Source organism: Oncorhynchus clarkii, chromosome 5, assembly GCF_045791955.1.
Source record: "Oncorhynchus clarkii lewisi isolate Uvic-CL-2024 chromosome 5, UVic_Ocla_1.0, whole genome shotgun sequence".
NCBI lineage: Eukaryota > Metazoa > Chordata > Actinopteri > Salmoniformes > Salmonidae > Oncorhynchus > Oncorhynchus clarkii.
In genome coordinates, this window is record NC_092151.1 from 8,007,033 (window position 1) to 8,022,591 (window position 15,559).

General features: G+C 45.2%; 1 protein-coding gene across 1 annotated transcript in view; it reads right to left on the reverse strand.

The window, feature by feature from the left end:
• The window catches only part of LOC139408287 (fibrillin 2a), a 231,743-nt gene that overhangs the window by 17,366 nt on the left and 198,818 nt on the right, over nucleotides 1-15,559 (reverse strand). Inside the window, exons 53-58 of the mRNA XM_071151997.1 lie at nucleotides 7,613-7,732; nucleotides 6,981-7,103; nucleotides 4,974-5,105; nucleotides 3,822-3,947; nucleotides 2,219-2,425; nucleotides 526-651 (exon numbers count right to left, since the gene is read on the reverse strand). Coding sequence (XP_071008098.1) covers nucleotides 526-651; nucleotides 2,219-2,425; nucleotides 3,822-3,947; nucleotides 4,974-5,105; nucleotides 6,981-7,103; nucleotides 7,613-7,732 — 834 coding nt within the window. The remainder of the gene's footprint in view (nucleotides 1-525; nucleotides 652-2,218; nucleotides 2,426-3,821; nucleotides 3,948-4,973; nucleotides 5,106-6,980; nucleotides 7,104-7,612; nucleotides 7,733-15,559) is intronic.

The following is a 15,559-nucleotide window of genomic DNA, read 5'->3' on the forward strand; positions in this document are numbered from 1 at the left end:
TGGGCTTCAATCACAACCACACACCAGGTTTTTAAAAACAGTCACAATGAGCTTCAATCACAACCACTCAGTAGGTTTTTAAAAACAGTCACAATGAGCTTCAATCACAACCACTCACCAGGTTTTTAAAAACAGTCACAATGAGCTTCAATCACAGCCACTCACCAGGTTTTTAAAAACAGTCACAATGAGCTTCAATCACAGCCACTCACCAGGTTTTTAAAAACAGTCACAATGAGCTTCAATCACAACCACTCACCAGGTTTTTAAAAACAGTCACAATGAGCTTCAATCACAACCACTCACCAGGTTTTTAAAAACAGTCACAATGAGCTTCAATCACAACCACTCAGTAGGTTTTTAAAAACAGTCACAATGGGCTTCAATCACAACCACTCACCAGGTTTTTAAAAACAGTCACAATGAGCTTCAATCACAACCACTCAGTAGGTTTCACAACAGACTCCATGTCGCATCATAATACTGTTCTGACCAATAGAAGTGTAACAGTGGAATGTGCCTTACCCACGCAGGCCATTCCAGTGATGGTGGAGGTGTAGCCCAGTTTGCAGTGGCAGCGGTAGGATCCCATGGTGTTGATGCAGCGTCCATTCTTACACGTGTCTATATGTACCTTACACTCGTCTATATCTGTAGGACAAAAGACAGAAAGCACAGGGCCATTCAGAGAAGACGGGACCATTCAGAGAAGACGGGATCATTCAGAGAAGATGGGACCATTCAGAGAAGACGGGACCATTCAGAGAAGACGGGATCATTCAGAGAAGATGGGACCATTCAGAGAAGACGGGACCATTCAGAGAATACGGGACCATTCAGAGAATACGGGACCATTTAGAGAAGACTGGACCATTCAGAGAAGACGGGACCATTCAGAGAAGACGGGACCATTCAGAGAAGACGGGACCATTTAGAGAGCACAGGGCCATTCAGAGAAGACGTGACCATTTAGAGAAAACGGGACCATTCAGAGAATACGGGACCATTTAGAGAATACGGGACCATTCAGAGAAGACGGGACCATTCAGGGAAGACGGGACCATTCAGAGAAGACGGGACCATTCAGGATTCAGCTGAATAAGAAATATACCCATAGTCTAAAGCAGGGGGTGACAATTAGATTCAGCCATGGGGTAATTATTTTCTGAATGTATGGTCATAGGGCCCGAAACACATTTGTACACTGCAAATTGAGTGGAAGTAAGCCCAAACAGATATTGTTTTTGACAATAACATAATAATTTCATACCTTGATTACATTGAGACATGATCACTTCTCTATTGATTTGTGGTAATACTTGGGAACAGATTTCCTAAATCAAAACCATTTAGGCGGGCCGGGCGCAGTGCACGATAACCAAGGTTGCCAGGTGCACGGTGTTTCCTCCGACACATTGGTGCGGCTGGCTTCCGAGTTGGATGGCGCTGTGTTAAGAAGCAGTGCAGCTTGGTTGGGTTGTGTTTCGGAGGACGCATGGCTTTCAACCTTCGTCTCTCCCCAGCCCGTACGGGAGTTGTAGCGATGAGACAAGATAGTAGCTACTAACAATTGGATACCACGAAATTGGGGAGAAAAGGGGGTAAAAAAATAATAATAATAATATATTTTTTTAAATATTTAGAAATAAAAAAAAATTCAACTGAAAAAGTTGCGTGGCCATTGTCTATAGGGTCAATTTAATTGGCTTGTCCCATGTATAATTTGTTGTTTTCCGATTACTAATCTTGATTCAATTCAAGGGTTTATTAGGTTTGCTAGGTTAGTCTTGCATTCTAGTGGACAACCTGAGAGAAAAAAAACTAGTATGAATTACAAGTTCACACTCTAAAAATAACACTGAAACACTCGTCCTGACCTCTTGCCTAGGGCGAGGTGACATTCCTTTCACTGGATCATTCCTTGAACTTATGTGTGGTAATTGCTACATCTTGCCTTTTGAATAGTCGGATGGGCATTTTGCCATATCGCTTACACCTATCCTATCATTTCAGATCTACACTAGTGCCTAGAGGAAGGGAATAATGGCCTATTTGGAATGATTTAAAAAGCCTAGAAGAAACTATTGACCACCTGACTGAAAGCCAAACACATTTAACCTGTATCTAAAGCCTTATCATCAAGGCACTTCTGCCTACAGGCACTTCCACTGTTCAACCCTTTTCATGCTCTATAACTCCAAACCCTTTGACCTCTCACCCATGCCGTCGGTGGCGTATCCCGGGCCGTGGGGACAGAGCTTCCTGTAGCCTGCCGTGCCAGCCAGGGGACAGAGCTCACACTGGTTACCCCAGCCGCGGCCTCCGTCACAGCAGCACTGGGACTTGGTGGTGGGTGTCCGGCTGCTGGAAGACATCTGGCACATAGTCATGAGCACCTCGGTAAAGCAGAAGCCCTCCCTGTAGTCTAGAGAGAGGGGCAGACAGACAGACTGCATCTATACACTGAGTGTACAAAACATTAAGAACACCTCTTTCTATGACATAGGCTGATCAGGTGAAAGCTATGATCCCTTATTGATGGCACTTGTTAAATCCATTGAATGAGTCCAGATGAAGGGGAGGAGACAGGTTAAAGAAGGATTTTTAAGGCTTGAGACAATTGAAACATGGATTGTGAATGTGAGCCATTCAGAGGGTGAATGGGCAAGACAAAATCTGTAAGTGCCTTTGAACGGGATATGGTAGCACTGTAGGTTGCAGGCACACCGGTATGAGTGTGTCAAAAACTGCAACGCTGCTGGGCTTTTCACGCTCAACAGTTTCCTGTGTGTATAAAGAATGGTCCACCACCCCAAAGGACATCCAGCCATCTTGGCAAAACTGTGGGAAGCACTGGCGTCAACATGGGCCAGCATTCCTGTGGAACGCTTTCAACACCTTGTAGAGTCCATGCCCCGACAAATTGAGGCTGTTGTGAGAGAGGGGGGAGGGAGGGTACTCAATATTATATAGGTGTCCTTAATATTTTGTACACTCAGTGAAAATACTCTAAATCAAATAAAATGATACTGGTCACATACACATGGTTAGCAGATGTTAATACGAGTGTAGTGAAATGCTAATTTCCTCTCTCTTCATATTTATATCATTTTTTTAAACTTTATTGAGGCACATCAAATGTATTTATAAAGCCCTTCTTAAATCAGCTGATGTCACAAAGGGCTGTACAGAAACCCAGCAAGCCAACAGCAAGCAATGCAGGTGTTATGAAACAGAGGGGGGAGACAGATATGTGGGGGAGACAGAAAGGACGTTGTGGGGGGATTGAAGCCTGTTTTCCCGGTGCGGGAAGACTATGGTTGAGAGCAACCGGGAGCGTTGCCGTTAGAACACAGGCTCTATACAGAACAGACAGACATTTAAACAAGTCATTCAACACATTACACATGAAAAAAAGAACAGGCGTTTTAAATCTCATTTTTTTCTTCCTCATTTACATTTTTTTTTTTAAACACAGACATTTATACAGGAGAGGAAATGTAACCGTCCAGATGTAGCACAGGCGCTAACAAAAATAAGAAGACTACAATCTGCTCTAGTTGTTTCTCAAGTGTCATTTTTATTTTGGCAGGCTGTTGTATCACTAACTAAATAAACGACTTATAGCTCATTTTTAGACATATACTGTACAGAACACTGACTGTCAGACACACACACACGCACACGCACACGCACACACACACACACGCATACACACACACACACGCATACACACACACACGCATACACACACACACACACACACACACACACACACACACAGTAGAAGTGTGTTCCGGAGGAGTGTGTATGATTCTTACCGAGACACTGTGTCCGTGTAGAGTCAGACTCATATCCGCCTCCACACTCACATATGTAGCTGCCTATCGTGTTGATACAACGACCATTCTCACAGATGCCCGGCTTGCTACGACACTCATTCTCATCTGAATGGAGAAACAGAGCAAGAGAGAGAGACAGAGGGAGGGATACAAGGGAGGTGAGAATGTGATGGAGAGAGAGAGAGAGACAGAGGGAGGGATACAAGGGAGGGGAGAATGTGATGGAGAGAGAGAGAGAGACAGAGGGAGGGATAAAAGGGAGGGGAGAATGTGATGCAGAGAGAGAGAGAGACAGAGGGAGGGATACAAGGGAGGGGAGAATGTGATGGAGAGAGAGAGAGAGACAGGGGGAGGGATACAAGGGAGGTGAGAATGTGATGGAGAGAGAGAGAGAGAGACAGAGGGAGGGATACAAGGGAGGTGAGAATGTGATAGAGAGAGAGACAGAGGGAGGGATACAAGGGGAGGGGAGAATGTGATGGAGAGAGAGAGTAAAAGATGAAAGGGGTTAGAGAGAGAAAGACAAATAGAAAGTTAAAGATTCAGTAGTAGAAGGGGAGATATAATGTTTAAAATCAAACTTTGCATTTCCCCTCCAAAAAAATATGCAATCTCACATCCCACTAGGCGAAAAACTGGTTGAATTAACATTCTTCCCACATTATTTCAACCCATCTATGCGATGGCGTTGAATCAACGTGGAAAACTGATTAGATTTGCTAAATTTTTCACCCAACTTTTAACCTAAATCCAATGACATTGATTTTACGTTGAATTCACGCTAGTTGAAAATTCAACCAAATGTAAATCAAAAAACGAAACATTGAACTGACATCTGTGCCCAGTGGGATCAGTCTTGTACAGTCCTGTCAACGACCACAGTGAAATGGGAACACATCACTGTTGAACAGTCCTATCAACGACCACAGTGAAATGGGAACACATCACTGTTGAACAGTCCTATCAACGACCATAGTGAAATGGGAACACATCACTGTTGAACAGTCCTATCAACGACCACAGTGAAATGGTAACACATCACTGTTGAACAGTCCTATCAACGACCACAGTGAAATGGGAACACGTCACCGTTGAACAGTCCTATCAATGTACTGTAGACCCTTTCCTTACCCTCGCACACTTCGTTGTCCAGGTGCCGCACCATCCCCGACGGGCACACACACATGAAGGTGCCGATGAGGTTCTTGCAGGTCATGCCTCTGGACTCACAGTCGTGGAGCCCCTCGGAACACTCATCCAGATCTGAGGAAATGATAGCACGGTACTTTTGTATGGAAGAAAGATGTTCTTTAGTGAGTATGAACGATTTTTCTCAGCCTTGTCTGTAGACTTACCGTTCATCCGAAATTACAAAATGTACCTCGTGTTATACAGTGCCTTCAGAAACGATTCACACCCAATGGGCTCTATTTTCGGGCTGGCGTTAAGACGAAGCTAATGTCAAAACGCACGTTTGTTTGTAATTTCGTCATGTAGAACCTGCCACACCGGCATTTTTGAAGCCATAACGCAGCAATTTACCTGTCTTATATCAGCTGGCTTGAGCTCACATGGGCGAGGTGGAAATATTTGAGGTGTGTCCTTAAAAACAGGATCCAAAGTGCTAATTTCCAGCAGTGCTGACGGGGATATTTAAGAGCAACCAAAAGCTGGCTTTTAGCAGTAACGCAGATGGGTTATGGCATGAATGAAGAAAAAAAACCTTCCATGATGTACAGTAGGCTACGTGCCCATCATGAAACGAGAAGATGAGTACCTCGGTGAATACTGGTGACCCTTGTATTTAGAAGTTATCTGTAACCTGTAAAAAAAATATAGTTTTCCATTTCATATGGTAAAAAACTCAAGCCCTCCCTAAAGCATTCTATAACCAAAGGTTGGTTCGACATGAGTCTTATTTATCCTGGAGATTTTATCATCTCATTACATTTTACTTGTTGTTTAGCTAAAAAAAAATAAAAAAAACAGTTTGTTTTTCATTTAAGTTCATTTAAGTTTAAGTTGCAATGCAACTTCTGGAGACGAGAAAACACGATTTTAACTGTAAGATGGTTCCGATTATGTTCATAAAACACACAGGCCTATTTGAAAGCAGTAAAACGGTGAGTGGACATTCTCCCGTTGGTACGTCGGTATTTATATTGGATCTTTGTCCAGCTACTGTGAAAGGTTTGGATGTGTGTAAAAACCCACCATAGTCTTGAGTTGTTTTAATATTATATGCCCACGGGGAGAAATGATGAGGAAACAAAGCTGTTGTTTTGTATATAGTTCTAAGTACTGTGAGGTGACCTCAACTCTTTTTTGTTGTTTGTTTGTTGGTATTATCTGCGGGATGTGAAATCAGTTGTGGAGGCTGAAAGGGCACAATGTGATGACCCTATTATAGTTGGAAGAGGTCATTTGTTCTAAATGAACACCTTAAAAAATCAGCCCCTCTCCTCGGGGCTGATGACACATACAGTACCAGTCAAAAGTGTGGACACACCTACTCAATTCAAGGGTTTTTTTTCTTTATTTGTACTATTGTCTACATTGTAGAATAATAGTGAAGACATCACAACTATGAAATAACCCGTATGGAATCATGTAGTAACCAAAAAAAAAGTGTTGACTAAGGTCTTTGTATAATCTGTAATTTGTTGTATCCACTAGCAAATGTTATCATTGTCTGTTGGTATACTTCTTGTATGTATACCGGTGTTTCTACAATACATTTAAAAACGAATAATACAAAAATAAAGAAGGAAATCAATATTTGAAAAATATAACTATATACAAGGAGTACCGGTATCAAGTCAATGTGCAGGGGAACGAAGTAATGGATGTAATGGAGGTAATATGTACATGTAGAAAGGTAACTAGGCAATCAGGATAGATAATAAACAGCAGCAGCAGCGTTTGTGAAAAGTGTGTAGAGTGTGAAGAGTGTGTAAGCGTGTCCGTCCGTGTGTGTGTGTGTGTTTTGGGAGTTAGCGTGACTCGTCATTTGGTTGAACTATCCCTTCAGGGTCAATATTGGGTAAAAGAGTAATAATGTGTGTAAGTGTGGAGCGTGTAGCGTGTAGCGTGTAGCGTGTAGCGTGTAGCGTGTAGCGTGTAGCGTGTGCATCTCACCCTGGCACATCCTCTGGTTCTCTCTCAGTGTGTAGCCACCGGGACACATGCACTCGTATCCTCCGAAGGTGTTGATGCAGCGGAATGCACACAGTAGGGGGCTGATTGCACACTCGTTGACGTCTGACCCAGAGAACGGGACGTAGACAGACAGACAGAGAGACAGACAGAGGACAACACGAGCAGTCAAAATCAATATCCCATGCACACGCACACGCACACGCACACAACACAGCACAACCTTCAGGCAAATAATCAGTCTCATTAGAACATTTCTGCATTTAAATGTATATCCTGCCTTCAATACATCCAGCACATATTTATATATTCATATATTTATATATTCATATATTTATATATTCTTATATTTATATCCATATGGTTTAACTTTCCTACTGAACATTTCACATTAGATTAATATAATATTAATATGTTCCATTTGCAATTAAACACATTTGCCAATGTTAAGATTATGATTTTATTCGATTTTCAATATACTAAAACTCGGAAAATAAAAGTATATCAAAACATTTTAAAATACTGAATCACATACAATGACTGCAACACAATATTAAATAAATAAATCTCCACCACATTGACAACATGTCCAGGAGGGTTCCACTTCCACCCACCTTCACAGGTCATCATGGGGCCTGGCTCAAAGCCCTCCTCACAGTTACACTCGAACCCTCCAATCACGTTAGAGCACGTCCCGTTGCCACATAGGTTCCCCACCAAACACTCGTCAACATCTGGTCAGGACCACACGGTTGGACAATTAACCAAACTGTAACTGGACTAGTCAAGTATAAGATTACAGTAGAATTTCCAGATCACAGTATTGCACAGAAAACCAACGTTTATTGTACTTTATGGGGCGGTTATCCAGACACAGATTAATATTACGGAGATTCTCCATTGACCATGTTTTCCAGTCCACCTGTTGTTTAGATGCATGAACCTTATTGTTTGGTCAACTCCATATGTTTTCTTCAGTATAGACGCTATGAGATGGCACAGTACAGAGGAGGTATGTCAAGGTTTAGTGGCGTTAGAGGATACAGTGCATTCTGGTGTAGTAGAGTGTTTCCTCTGTATAGCTCCTATATGAGCACCACCGGGTAGAGCCTGTCTTATATGAGCACCTATGAGCACCACCTGGTAGAGCCTGTCCTATATGAGCACCACCTGGTAGAGCCTGTCTTATTTGAGCACCACCTGGTAGAGCCTGTCCTATATGAGCACCACCTGGTAGAGCCTGTCCTATATGAGCACCACCTGGTAGAGCTTGTCCTATATGAGCACCACCTGGTAGAGCCTGTCCTATATGAGCACCACCTGGTAGAGCCTGTCTTATCTGATCTCCACCTGCTAGAGCCTGTCTTATTTGAGCACCACCTGGTAGAGCCTGTCCTATATGAGCACCACCTGGTAGAGCCTGTCCTATATGAGCACCACCTGGTAGAGCCTGTCCTATATGAGCACCACCTGGTAGAGCCTGTCCTATATGAGCACCAACTGGTAGAGCCTGTCCTATATGAGCACCACTTGGTAGAGCCTGTCTTATATGAGCACCACCTGGTAGAGCCTGTCCTATATGAGCACCACCTGGTAGAGCCTGTCCTATATGAGCACTGACCTGGTAGAGCCTGTCGTATATGAGCACCACCTGGTAGAGCCTGTCCTATATGAGCACCACCTGATAGAGCCTGTCTTATATGAGCACTGACCTGGTAGAGCCTGTCCTATATGAGCACCACCTGGTAAAGCCTGTCCTATATGAGCACCACCTGATAGAGCCTGTCTTATATGAGCACTGACCTGGTAGAGCCTGTCCTATATGAGCACTGACCTGGTAGAGCCTGTCCTATATGAGCACCACCTGGTAGAGCCTGTCTTATATGAGCATTTTATGAGATTTGACTGAGTTACAGTTCATATAAGGAAATCAGTCAATTTAAATACATTCATTGGGCCCTAAACTACAGATTTCACATGACTGGGAATATAGATACATAATATAAAAGTAGGGGCGTGGATCAGAAACCTGTCTGATACATTGGACATTTTCAGCTTCCAGGAATTGTGTACAGATTCTTGCGACATGGGGCAGTGTATTATCATGCTGAAACATGAGGTGATGGAGGAGGATGAATGGCATGACAATGGGCCTCAGGATCTCAACACTCCATCTCTGTGCATTCCAATTGCCATCGATAAAACACACTTGTGTTCGTTGTCCGTAGCTTATGCCTGCCCCATACCATAACCCCACCTCCATGGGGCACTCTGTTCACAACGTTGACATCAGCAAACCACTCGCCCACACGACGCCATACTCGATGTTTGCCATCTGCCCGGTACAGTTGAAACCCGGGATTCATCTGTAAAGAGCACACTTCTCCAGCGTGCCAGTGGACATTGAAGGTGAGCATTTGCCCACTGAAGTCGGTTACGACGCCGAACTGCAGTCAGGTCAAGACCCTGGTGAGGATGATGAGCACGCAGCTGAGCTTCCCTGAGACGGTTTCTGACAGTTTGTGTAGAAATTCTTCGGTTGCGCAAACTCACAGTTTTATCGGGTGTGCAGGTGGCTGGTCTCACATGATCCCATGGCGTGGTTACAAGTGGTCTGTGGTTGTGAGGCCGGTTGGCCAAATTCTCTAAAATTTTGTTGAGGCGGCTTATGGTAAAGAAATGAACATTCGATTTTCTGGCAACAGCTCTGGTGGACATTCCTGCAATCAGCATGCCAATTGCACACTCCCTCAAAACTTGAGACATCTGTTGCATTGTGTTGTGTAACAAAACTGCACATTTTAGAGTGGCCTTTTATTGTCCCCAGCACAAGGTGCACCTGTGTAATGATCATACTGTTTAATCAGCTTCTTGATATGCCACACGTGTCAGGTGGATGGATTATCTTGGCCTAGGAGAAATGCTCACTAACAGGGCTGTAAACAAAATTGTGCGTATGGAAAATGTTATTTCGGCTCATGAAACATGGGGCCAACACTTTACATGTTGCATGTTTACATATTGTTTACATATTTTTGTTCAGTGTATTTAGGCTGGACACTATGCACTAGGCTACACTGGAATTCAACTCTTCGCTGCCAATGTGTAACGTGAATAAAGTTGTGTCTTTTTCTTCCTAATGCTCATATTATTTTTGGTCTGCACCTCGTCTCACATTGGTTTAGTGCATTCTGCTCCCCTCCTAACATGGTCTGCACCTCGTCTCACATTGGTTTAATGCCTTCTGCTCGTCTCCTAACATGGTCTGCACCTGCAATGATGAGCACGCAGCTGAGCTTCCCTGAGACGGTTTCTGACAGTTTGTGTAGAAATTCTTCGGTTGCGCAAACTCACAGTTTTATCGGGTGTGCAGGTGGCTGGTCTCACATGATCCCATGGCGTGGTTACAAGTGGTCTGTGGTTGTGAGGCCGGTTGGCCAAATTCTCTAAAATTTTGTTGAGGCGGCTTATGGTAAAGAAATGAACATTCGATTTTCTGGCAACAGCTCTGGTGGACATTCCTGCAATCAGCATACCAATTGCACACTCCCTCAAAACTTGAGACATCTGTTGCATTGTGTTGTGTAACAAAACTGCACATTTTAGAGTGGCCTTTTATTGTCCCCAGCACAAGGTGCACCTGTGTAATGATCATACTGTTTAATCAGCTTCTTGATATGCCACACGTGTCAGGTGGATGGATTATCTTGGCCTAGGAGAAATGCTCACTAACAGGGCTGTAAACAAAATTGTGCGTATGGAAAATGTTATTTCGGCTCATGAAACATGGGGCCAACACTTTACATGTTGCGTTTATATTTTTGTTCAGTGTATTTAGGCTGGACACTATGCACTAGGCTACACTGGAATTCAACTCTTCGCTGCCAATGTGTAACGTGAATAAAGTTGTGTCTTTTTCTTCCTAATGCTCATATTATTTTTGGTCTGCACCTCGTCTCACATTGGTTTAGTGCATTCTGCTCCCCTCCTAACATGGTCTGCACCTCGTCTCACATTGGTTTAATGCCTTCTGCTCGTCTCCTAACATGGTCTGCACCTCGTCTCACATTGGTTTAATGCCTTCTGCTCCTCTCCTAACATGGTCTGCACCTCGTCTCACATTGGTTTAATGCCTTCTGCTCCTCTCCTAACATGGTCTGCACCTCGTCTCACATTGGTTTAATGCCTTCTGCTCCCCTCCTAACATGGTCTGCATCTCACATTGGTTTAATGCCTTCTGCTCCCCTCCTAACATGGTCTGCACCTCGTCTCACATTGGTTTAATGCCTTCTGCTCCCCTCCTAACATGGTCTGCATCTCACATTGGTTTAGTGCGTTCTGCTCTTCTCATAACATGGCTGCATCTCGTCTCACATTGGTTTAGTGCCTTCTGCTCTTCTCATAACATGGCTGCATCTCGTCTCACATTGGTTTAGTGCCTTCTGCTCTTCTCCTAACCTGGTCTGCACCTCATCTCACATTGGTTTAATGCCTTCTGCTCCCCTCCTAACATGGTCTGCACATCGTCTCACATTGGTTTAGTGCCTTCTGCTCCCCTCATAATATGGCTGCATCTCGTCTCACATTGGTTTAATGCCTTCTGCTCCCCTCCTAACATGGTCTGCACCTCGTCTCACATTGGTTTAATGCCTTCTGCTCCCCTCCTAACATGGTCTGCACCTCGTCTCACATTGGTTTAATGCCTTCTGCTCCTCTCCTAACATGGTCTGCACCTCGTCTCACATTGGTTTAATGCCTTCTGCTCCTCTCCTAACATGGTCTGCATCTCACATTGGTTTAATGCCTTCTGCTCCCCTCCTAACATGGTCTGCACCTCGTCTCACATTGGTTTAATGCCTTCTGCTCCCCTCCTAACATGGTCTGCACCTCGTCTCACATTGGTTTAATGCTTTCTGCTCCTCTCCTAACATGGTCTGCACCTCGTCTCACATTGGTTTAATGCCTTCTGCTCCCCTCCTAACATGGTCTGCACCTCGTCTCACATTGGTTTAATGCCTTCTGCTCCTCTCCTAACATGGTCTGCATCTCACATTGGTTTAATGCCTTCTGCTCCCCTCCTAACATGGTCTGCACCTCGTCTCACATTGGTTTAATGCCTTCTGCTCCCCTCCTAACATGGTCTGCACCTCGCCTCACATTGGTTTAATGCCTTCTGCTCCCCTCCTAACATGGTCTGCACCTCGTCTCACATTGGTTTAGTGCCTTCTGCTCCCCTCCTAACATGGTCTGCATCTTGTCTCACATTGGTTTAATGCATTCTGCTCCCCTCCTAACATGGTCTGCACCTCACATTGGTTTAATGCCTTCTGCTCCCCTCCTAACATGGTCTGCACCTCGTCTCACATTGGTTTAGTGCCTTCTGCTCCCCTCCTAACATGGTCTGCACCTCGTCTCACATTGGTTTAATGCCTTCTGCTCCCCTCCTAACATGGTCTGCACCTCGTCTCACATTGGTTTAGTGCCTTCTGCTCCCCTCCTAACATGGTCTGCATCTCGTCTCACATTGGTTTAATGCATTCTGCTCCCCTCCTAACATGGTCTGCATCTCACATTTGTTTAATGCCTTCTGCTCCTCTCCTAACATGGTCTGCATCTCGTCTCACATTGGTTTAGTGCCTTCTGCTCCCCTCCTAACATGGCTGCACCTCGTCTCACATTGGTTTAGTGCCTTCTGCTCTTCTCCTAACATGGTCTGCATCTCACATTGGTTTAGTGCCTTCTGCTCCTCTCCTAATATGGTCTGCATCTCACATTGGTTTAGTGCCTTCTGCTCCTCTCCTAACATGGTCTGCATCTCGTCTCACATTGGTTTAATGCCTTCTGCTCCCCTCCTAACAGGGTCTGCATCTCGTCTCACATTGGTTTAATGCCTTCTGCTCCCCTCCTAACATGGTCTGCACCTCGTCTCACATTGGTTTAATGCCTTCTGCTCCTCTCCTAACATGGTCTGCATCTCACATTGGTTTAATGCCTTCTGCTCCCCGCCTAACATGGTCTGCACCTCGTCTCACATTGGTTTAATGCCTTCTGCTCCCCTCCTAACATGGTCTGCACCTCGTCTCACATTGGTTTAATGCCTTCTGCTCCCCTCCTAACATGGTCTGCACCTCGTCTCACATTGGTTTAATGCCTTCTGCTCCCCTCCTAACATGGTCTGCACCTCGTCTCACATTGGTTTAATGCTTTCTGCTCCTCTCCTAACATGGTCTGCACCTCGTCTCACATTGGTTTAATGCCTTCTGCTCCCCTCCTAACATGGTCTGCACCTCGTCTCACATTGGTTTAATGCCTTCTGCTCCTCTCCTAACATGGTCTGCATCTCACATTGGTTTAATGCCTTCTGCTCCCCTCCTAACATGGTCTGCACCTCGTCTCACATTGGTTTAATGCCTTCTGCTCCCCTCCTAACATGGTCTGCACCTCGCCTCACATTGGTTTAATGCCTTCTGCTCCCCTCCTAACATGGTCTGCACCTCGTCTCACATTGGTTTAGTGCCTTCTGCTCCCCTCCTAACATGGTCTGCATCTTGTCTCACATTGGTTTAATGCATTCTGCTCCCCTCCTAACATGGTCTGCACCTCACATTGGTTTAATGCCTTCTGCTCCCCTCCTAACATGGTCTGCACCTCGTCTCACATTGGTTTAGTGCCTTCTGCTCCCCTCCTAACATGGTCTGCACCTCGTCTCACATTGGTTTAATGCCTTCTGCTCCCCTCCTAACATGGTCTGCACCTCGTCTCACATTGGTTTAGTGCCTTCTGCTCCCCTCCTAACATGGTCTGCATCTCGTCTCACATTGGTTTAATGCATTCTGCTCCCCTCCTAACATGGTCTGCATCTCACATTTGTTTAATGCCTTCTGCTCCTCTCCTAACATGGTCTGCATCTCGTCTCACATTGGTTTAGTGCCTTCTGCTCCCCTCCTAACATGGCTGCACCTCGTCTCACATTGGTTTAGTGCCTTCTGCTCTTCTCCTAACATGGTCTGCATCTCACATTGGTTTAGTGCCTTCTGCTCCTCTCCTAATATGGTCTGCATCTCACATTGGTTTAGTGCCTTCTGCTCCTCTCCTAACATGGTCTGCATCTCGTCTCACATTGGTTTAATGCCTTCTGCTCCCCTCCTAACAGGGTCTGCATCTCGTCTCACATTGGTTTAATGCCTTCTGCTCCCCTCCTAACATGGTCTGCACCTCGTCTCACATTGGTTTAATGCCTTCTGCTCCTCTCCTAACATGGTCTGCATCTCACATTGGTTTAATGCCTTCTGCTCCCCGCCTAACATGGTCTGCACCTCGTCTCACATTGGTTTAATGCCTTCTGCTCCCCTCCTAACATGGTCTGCACCTCGTCTCACATTGGTTTAATGCCTTCTGCTCCCCTCCTAACATGGTCTGCACCTCGTCTCACATTGGTTTAGTGCCTTCTGCTCCCCTCCTAACATGGTCTGCACCTCGTCTCACATTGGTTTAATGCCTTCTGCTCCTCTCCTAACATGGTCTGCACCTCGTCTCACATTGGTTTAGTGCCTTCTGCTCTTCTCCTAACATGGTCTGCATCTCGTCTCACATTGGTTTAATGCCTTCTGCTCCCCTCCTAACATGGTCTGCATCTCGTCTCACATTGGTTTAATGCCTTCTGCTCCCCTCCTAACATGGTCTGCACCTCGTCTCACATTGGTTTAGTGCCTTCTGCTCTTCTCCTAACATGGTCTGCACCTCGTCTCACATTGGTTTAATGCCTTCTGCTCCCCTCCTAAAATGGTCTGCACCTCGTCTCACATTGGTTTATTGCCTTCTGCTCTTCTCCTAACATGGTCTGCACCTCGTCTCACATTGGTTTAATGCCTTCTGCTCCTCTCCTAACATGGTCTGCACCTCGTCTCACATTGGTTTAGTGCCTTCTGCTCTTCTCCTAACATGGTCTGCACCTCGTCTCACATTGGTTTAGTGCCTTCTGCTCTTCTCCTAACATGGTCTGCACCTCGTCTCACATTGGTTTAATGCCTTCTGCTCCCCTCCTAAAATGGTCTGCACCTCGTCACATAATGGTTTAGTGCCTTCTGCTCTTCTCCTAACATGGTCTGCACCTCGTCTCACATTGGTTTAATGCCTTCTGCTCCTCTCCTAACATGGTCTGCACCTCGTCTCACATTGGTTTAGTGCCTTCTGCTCTTCTCCTAACATGGTCTGCATCTCGTCTCACATTGGTTTAATGCCTTCTGCTCCCCTCCTAACATGGTCTGCATCTCGTCTCACATTGGTTTAATGCCTTCTGCTCCCCTCCTAACATGGTCTGCACCTCGTCTCACATTGGTTTAGTGCCTTCTGCTCTTCTCCTAACATGGTCTGCACCTCGTCTCACATTGGTTTAGTGCATTCTGCTCCCCTCCTAACATGGTCCGCACCTCGTCTCACATTGGTTTAGTGCCTTCTGTTCTTCTCCTAACATGGCTGCACCTCGTCTCACATTGGTTTAATGCCTTCTGCTCCCCTCCTAACATGGTCTGCACCTCGTCTCACATTGGTTTAATGCCTTC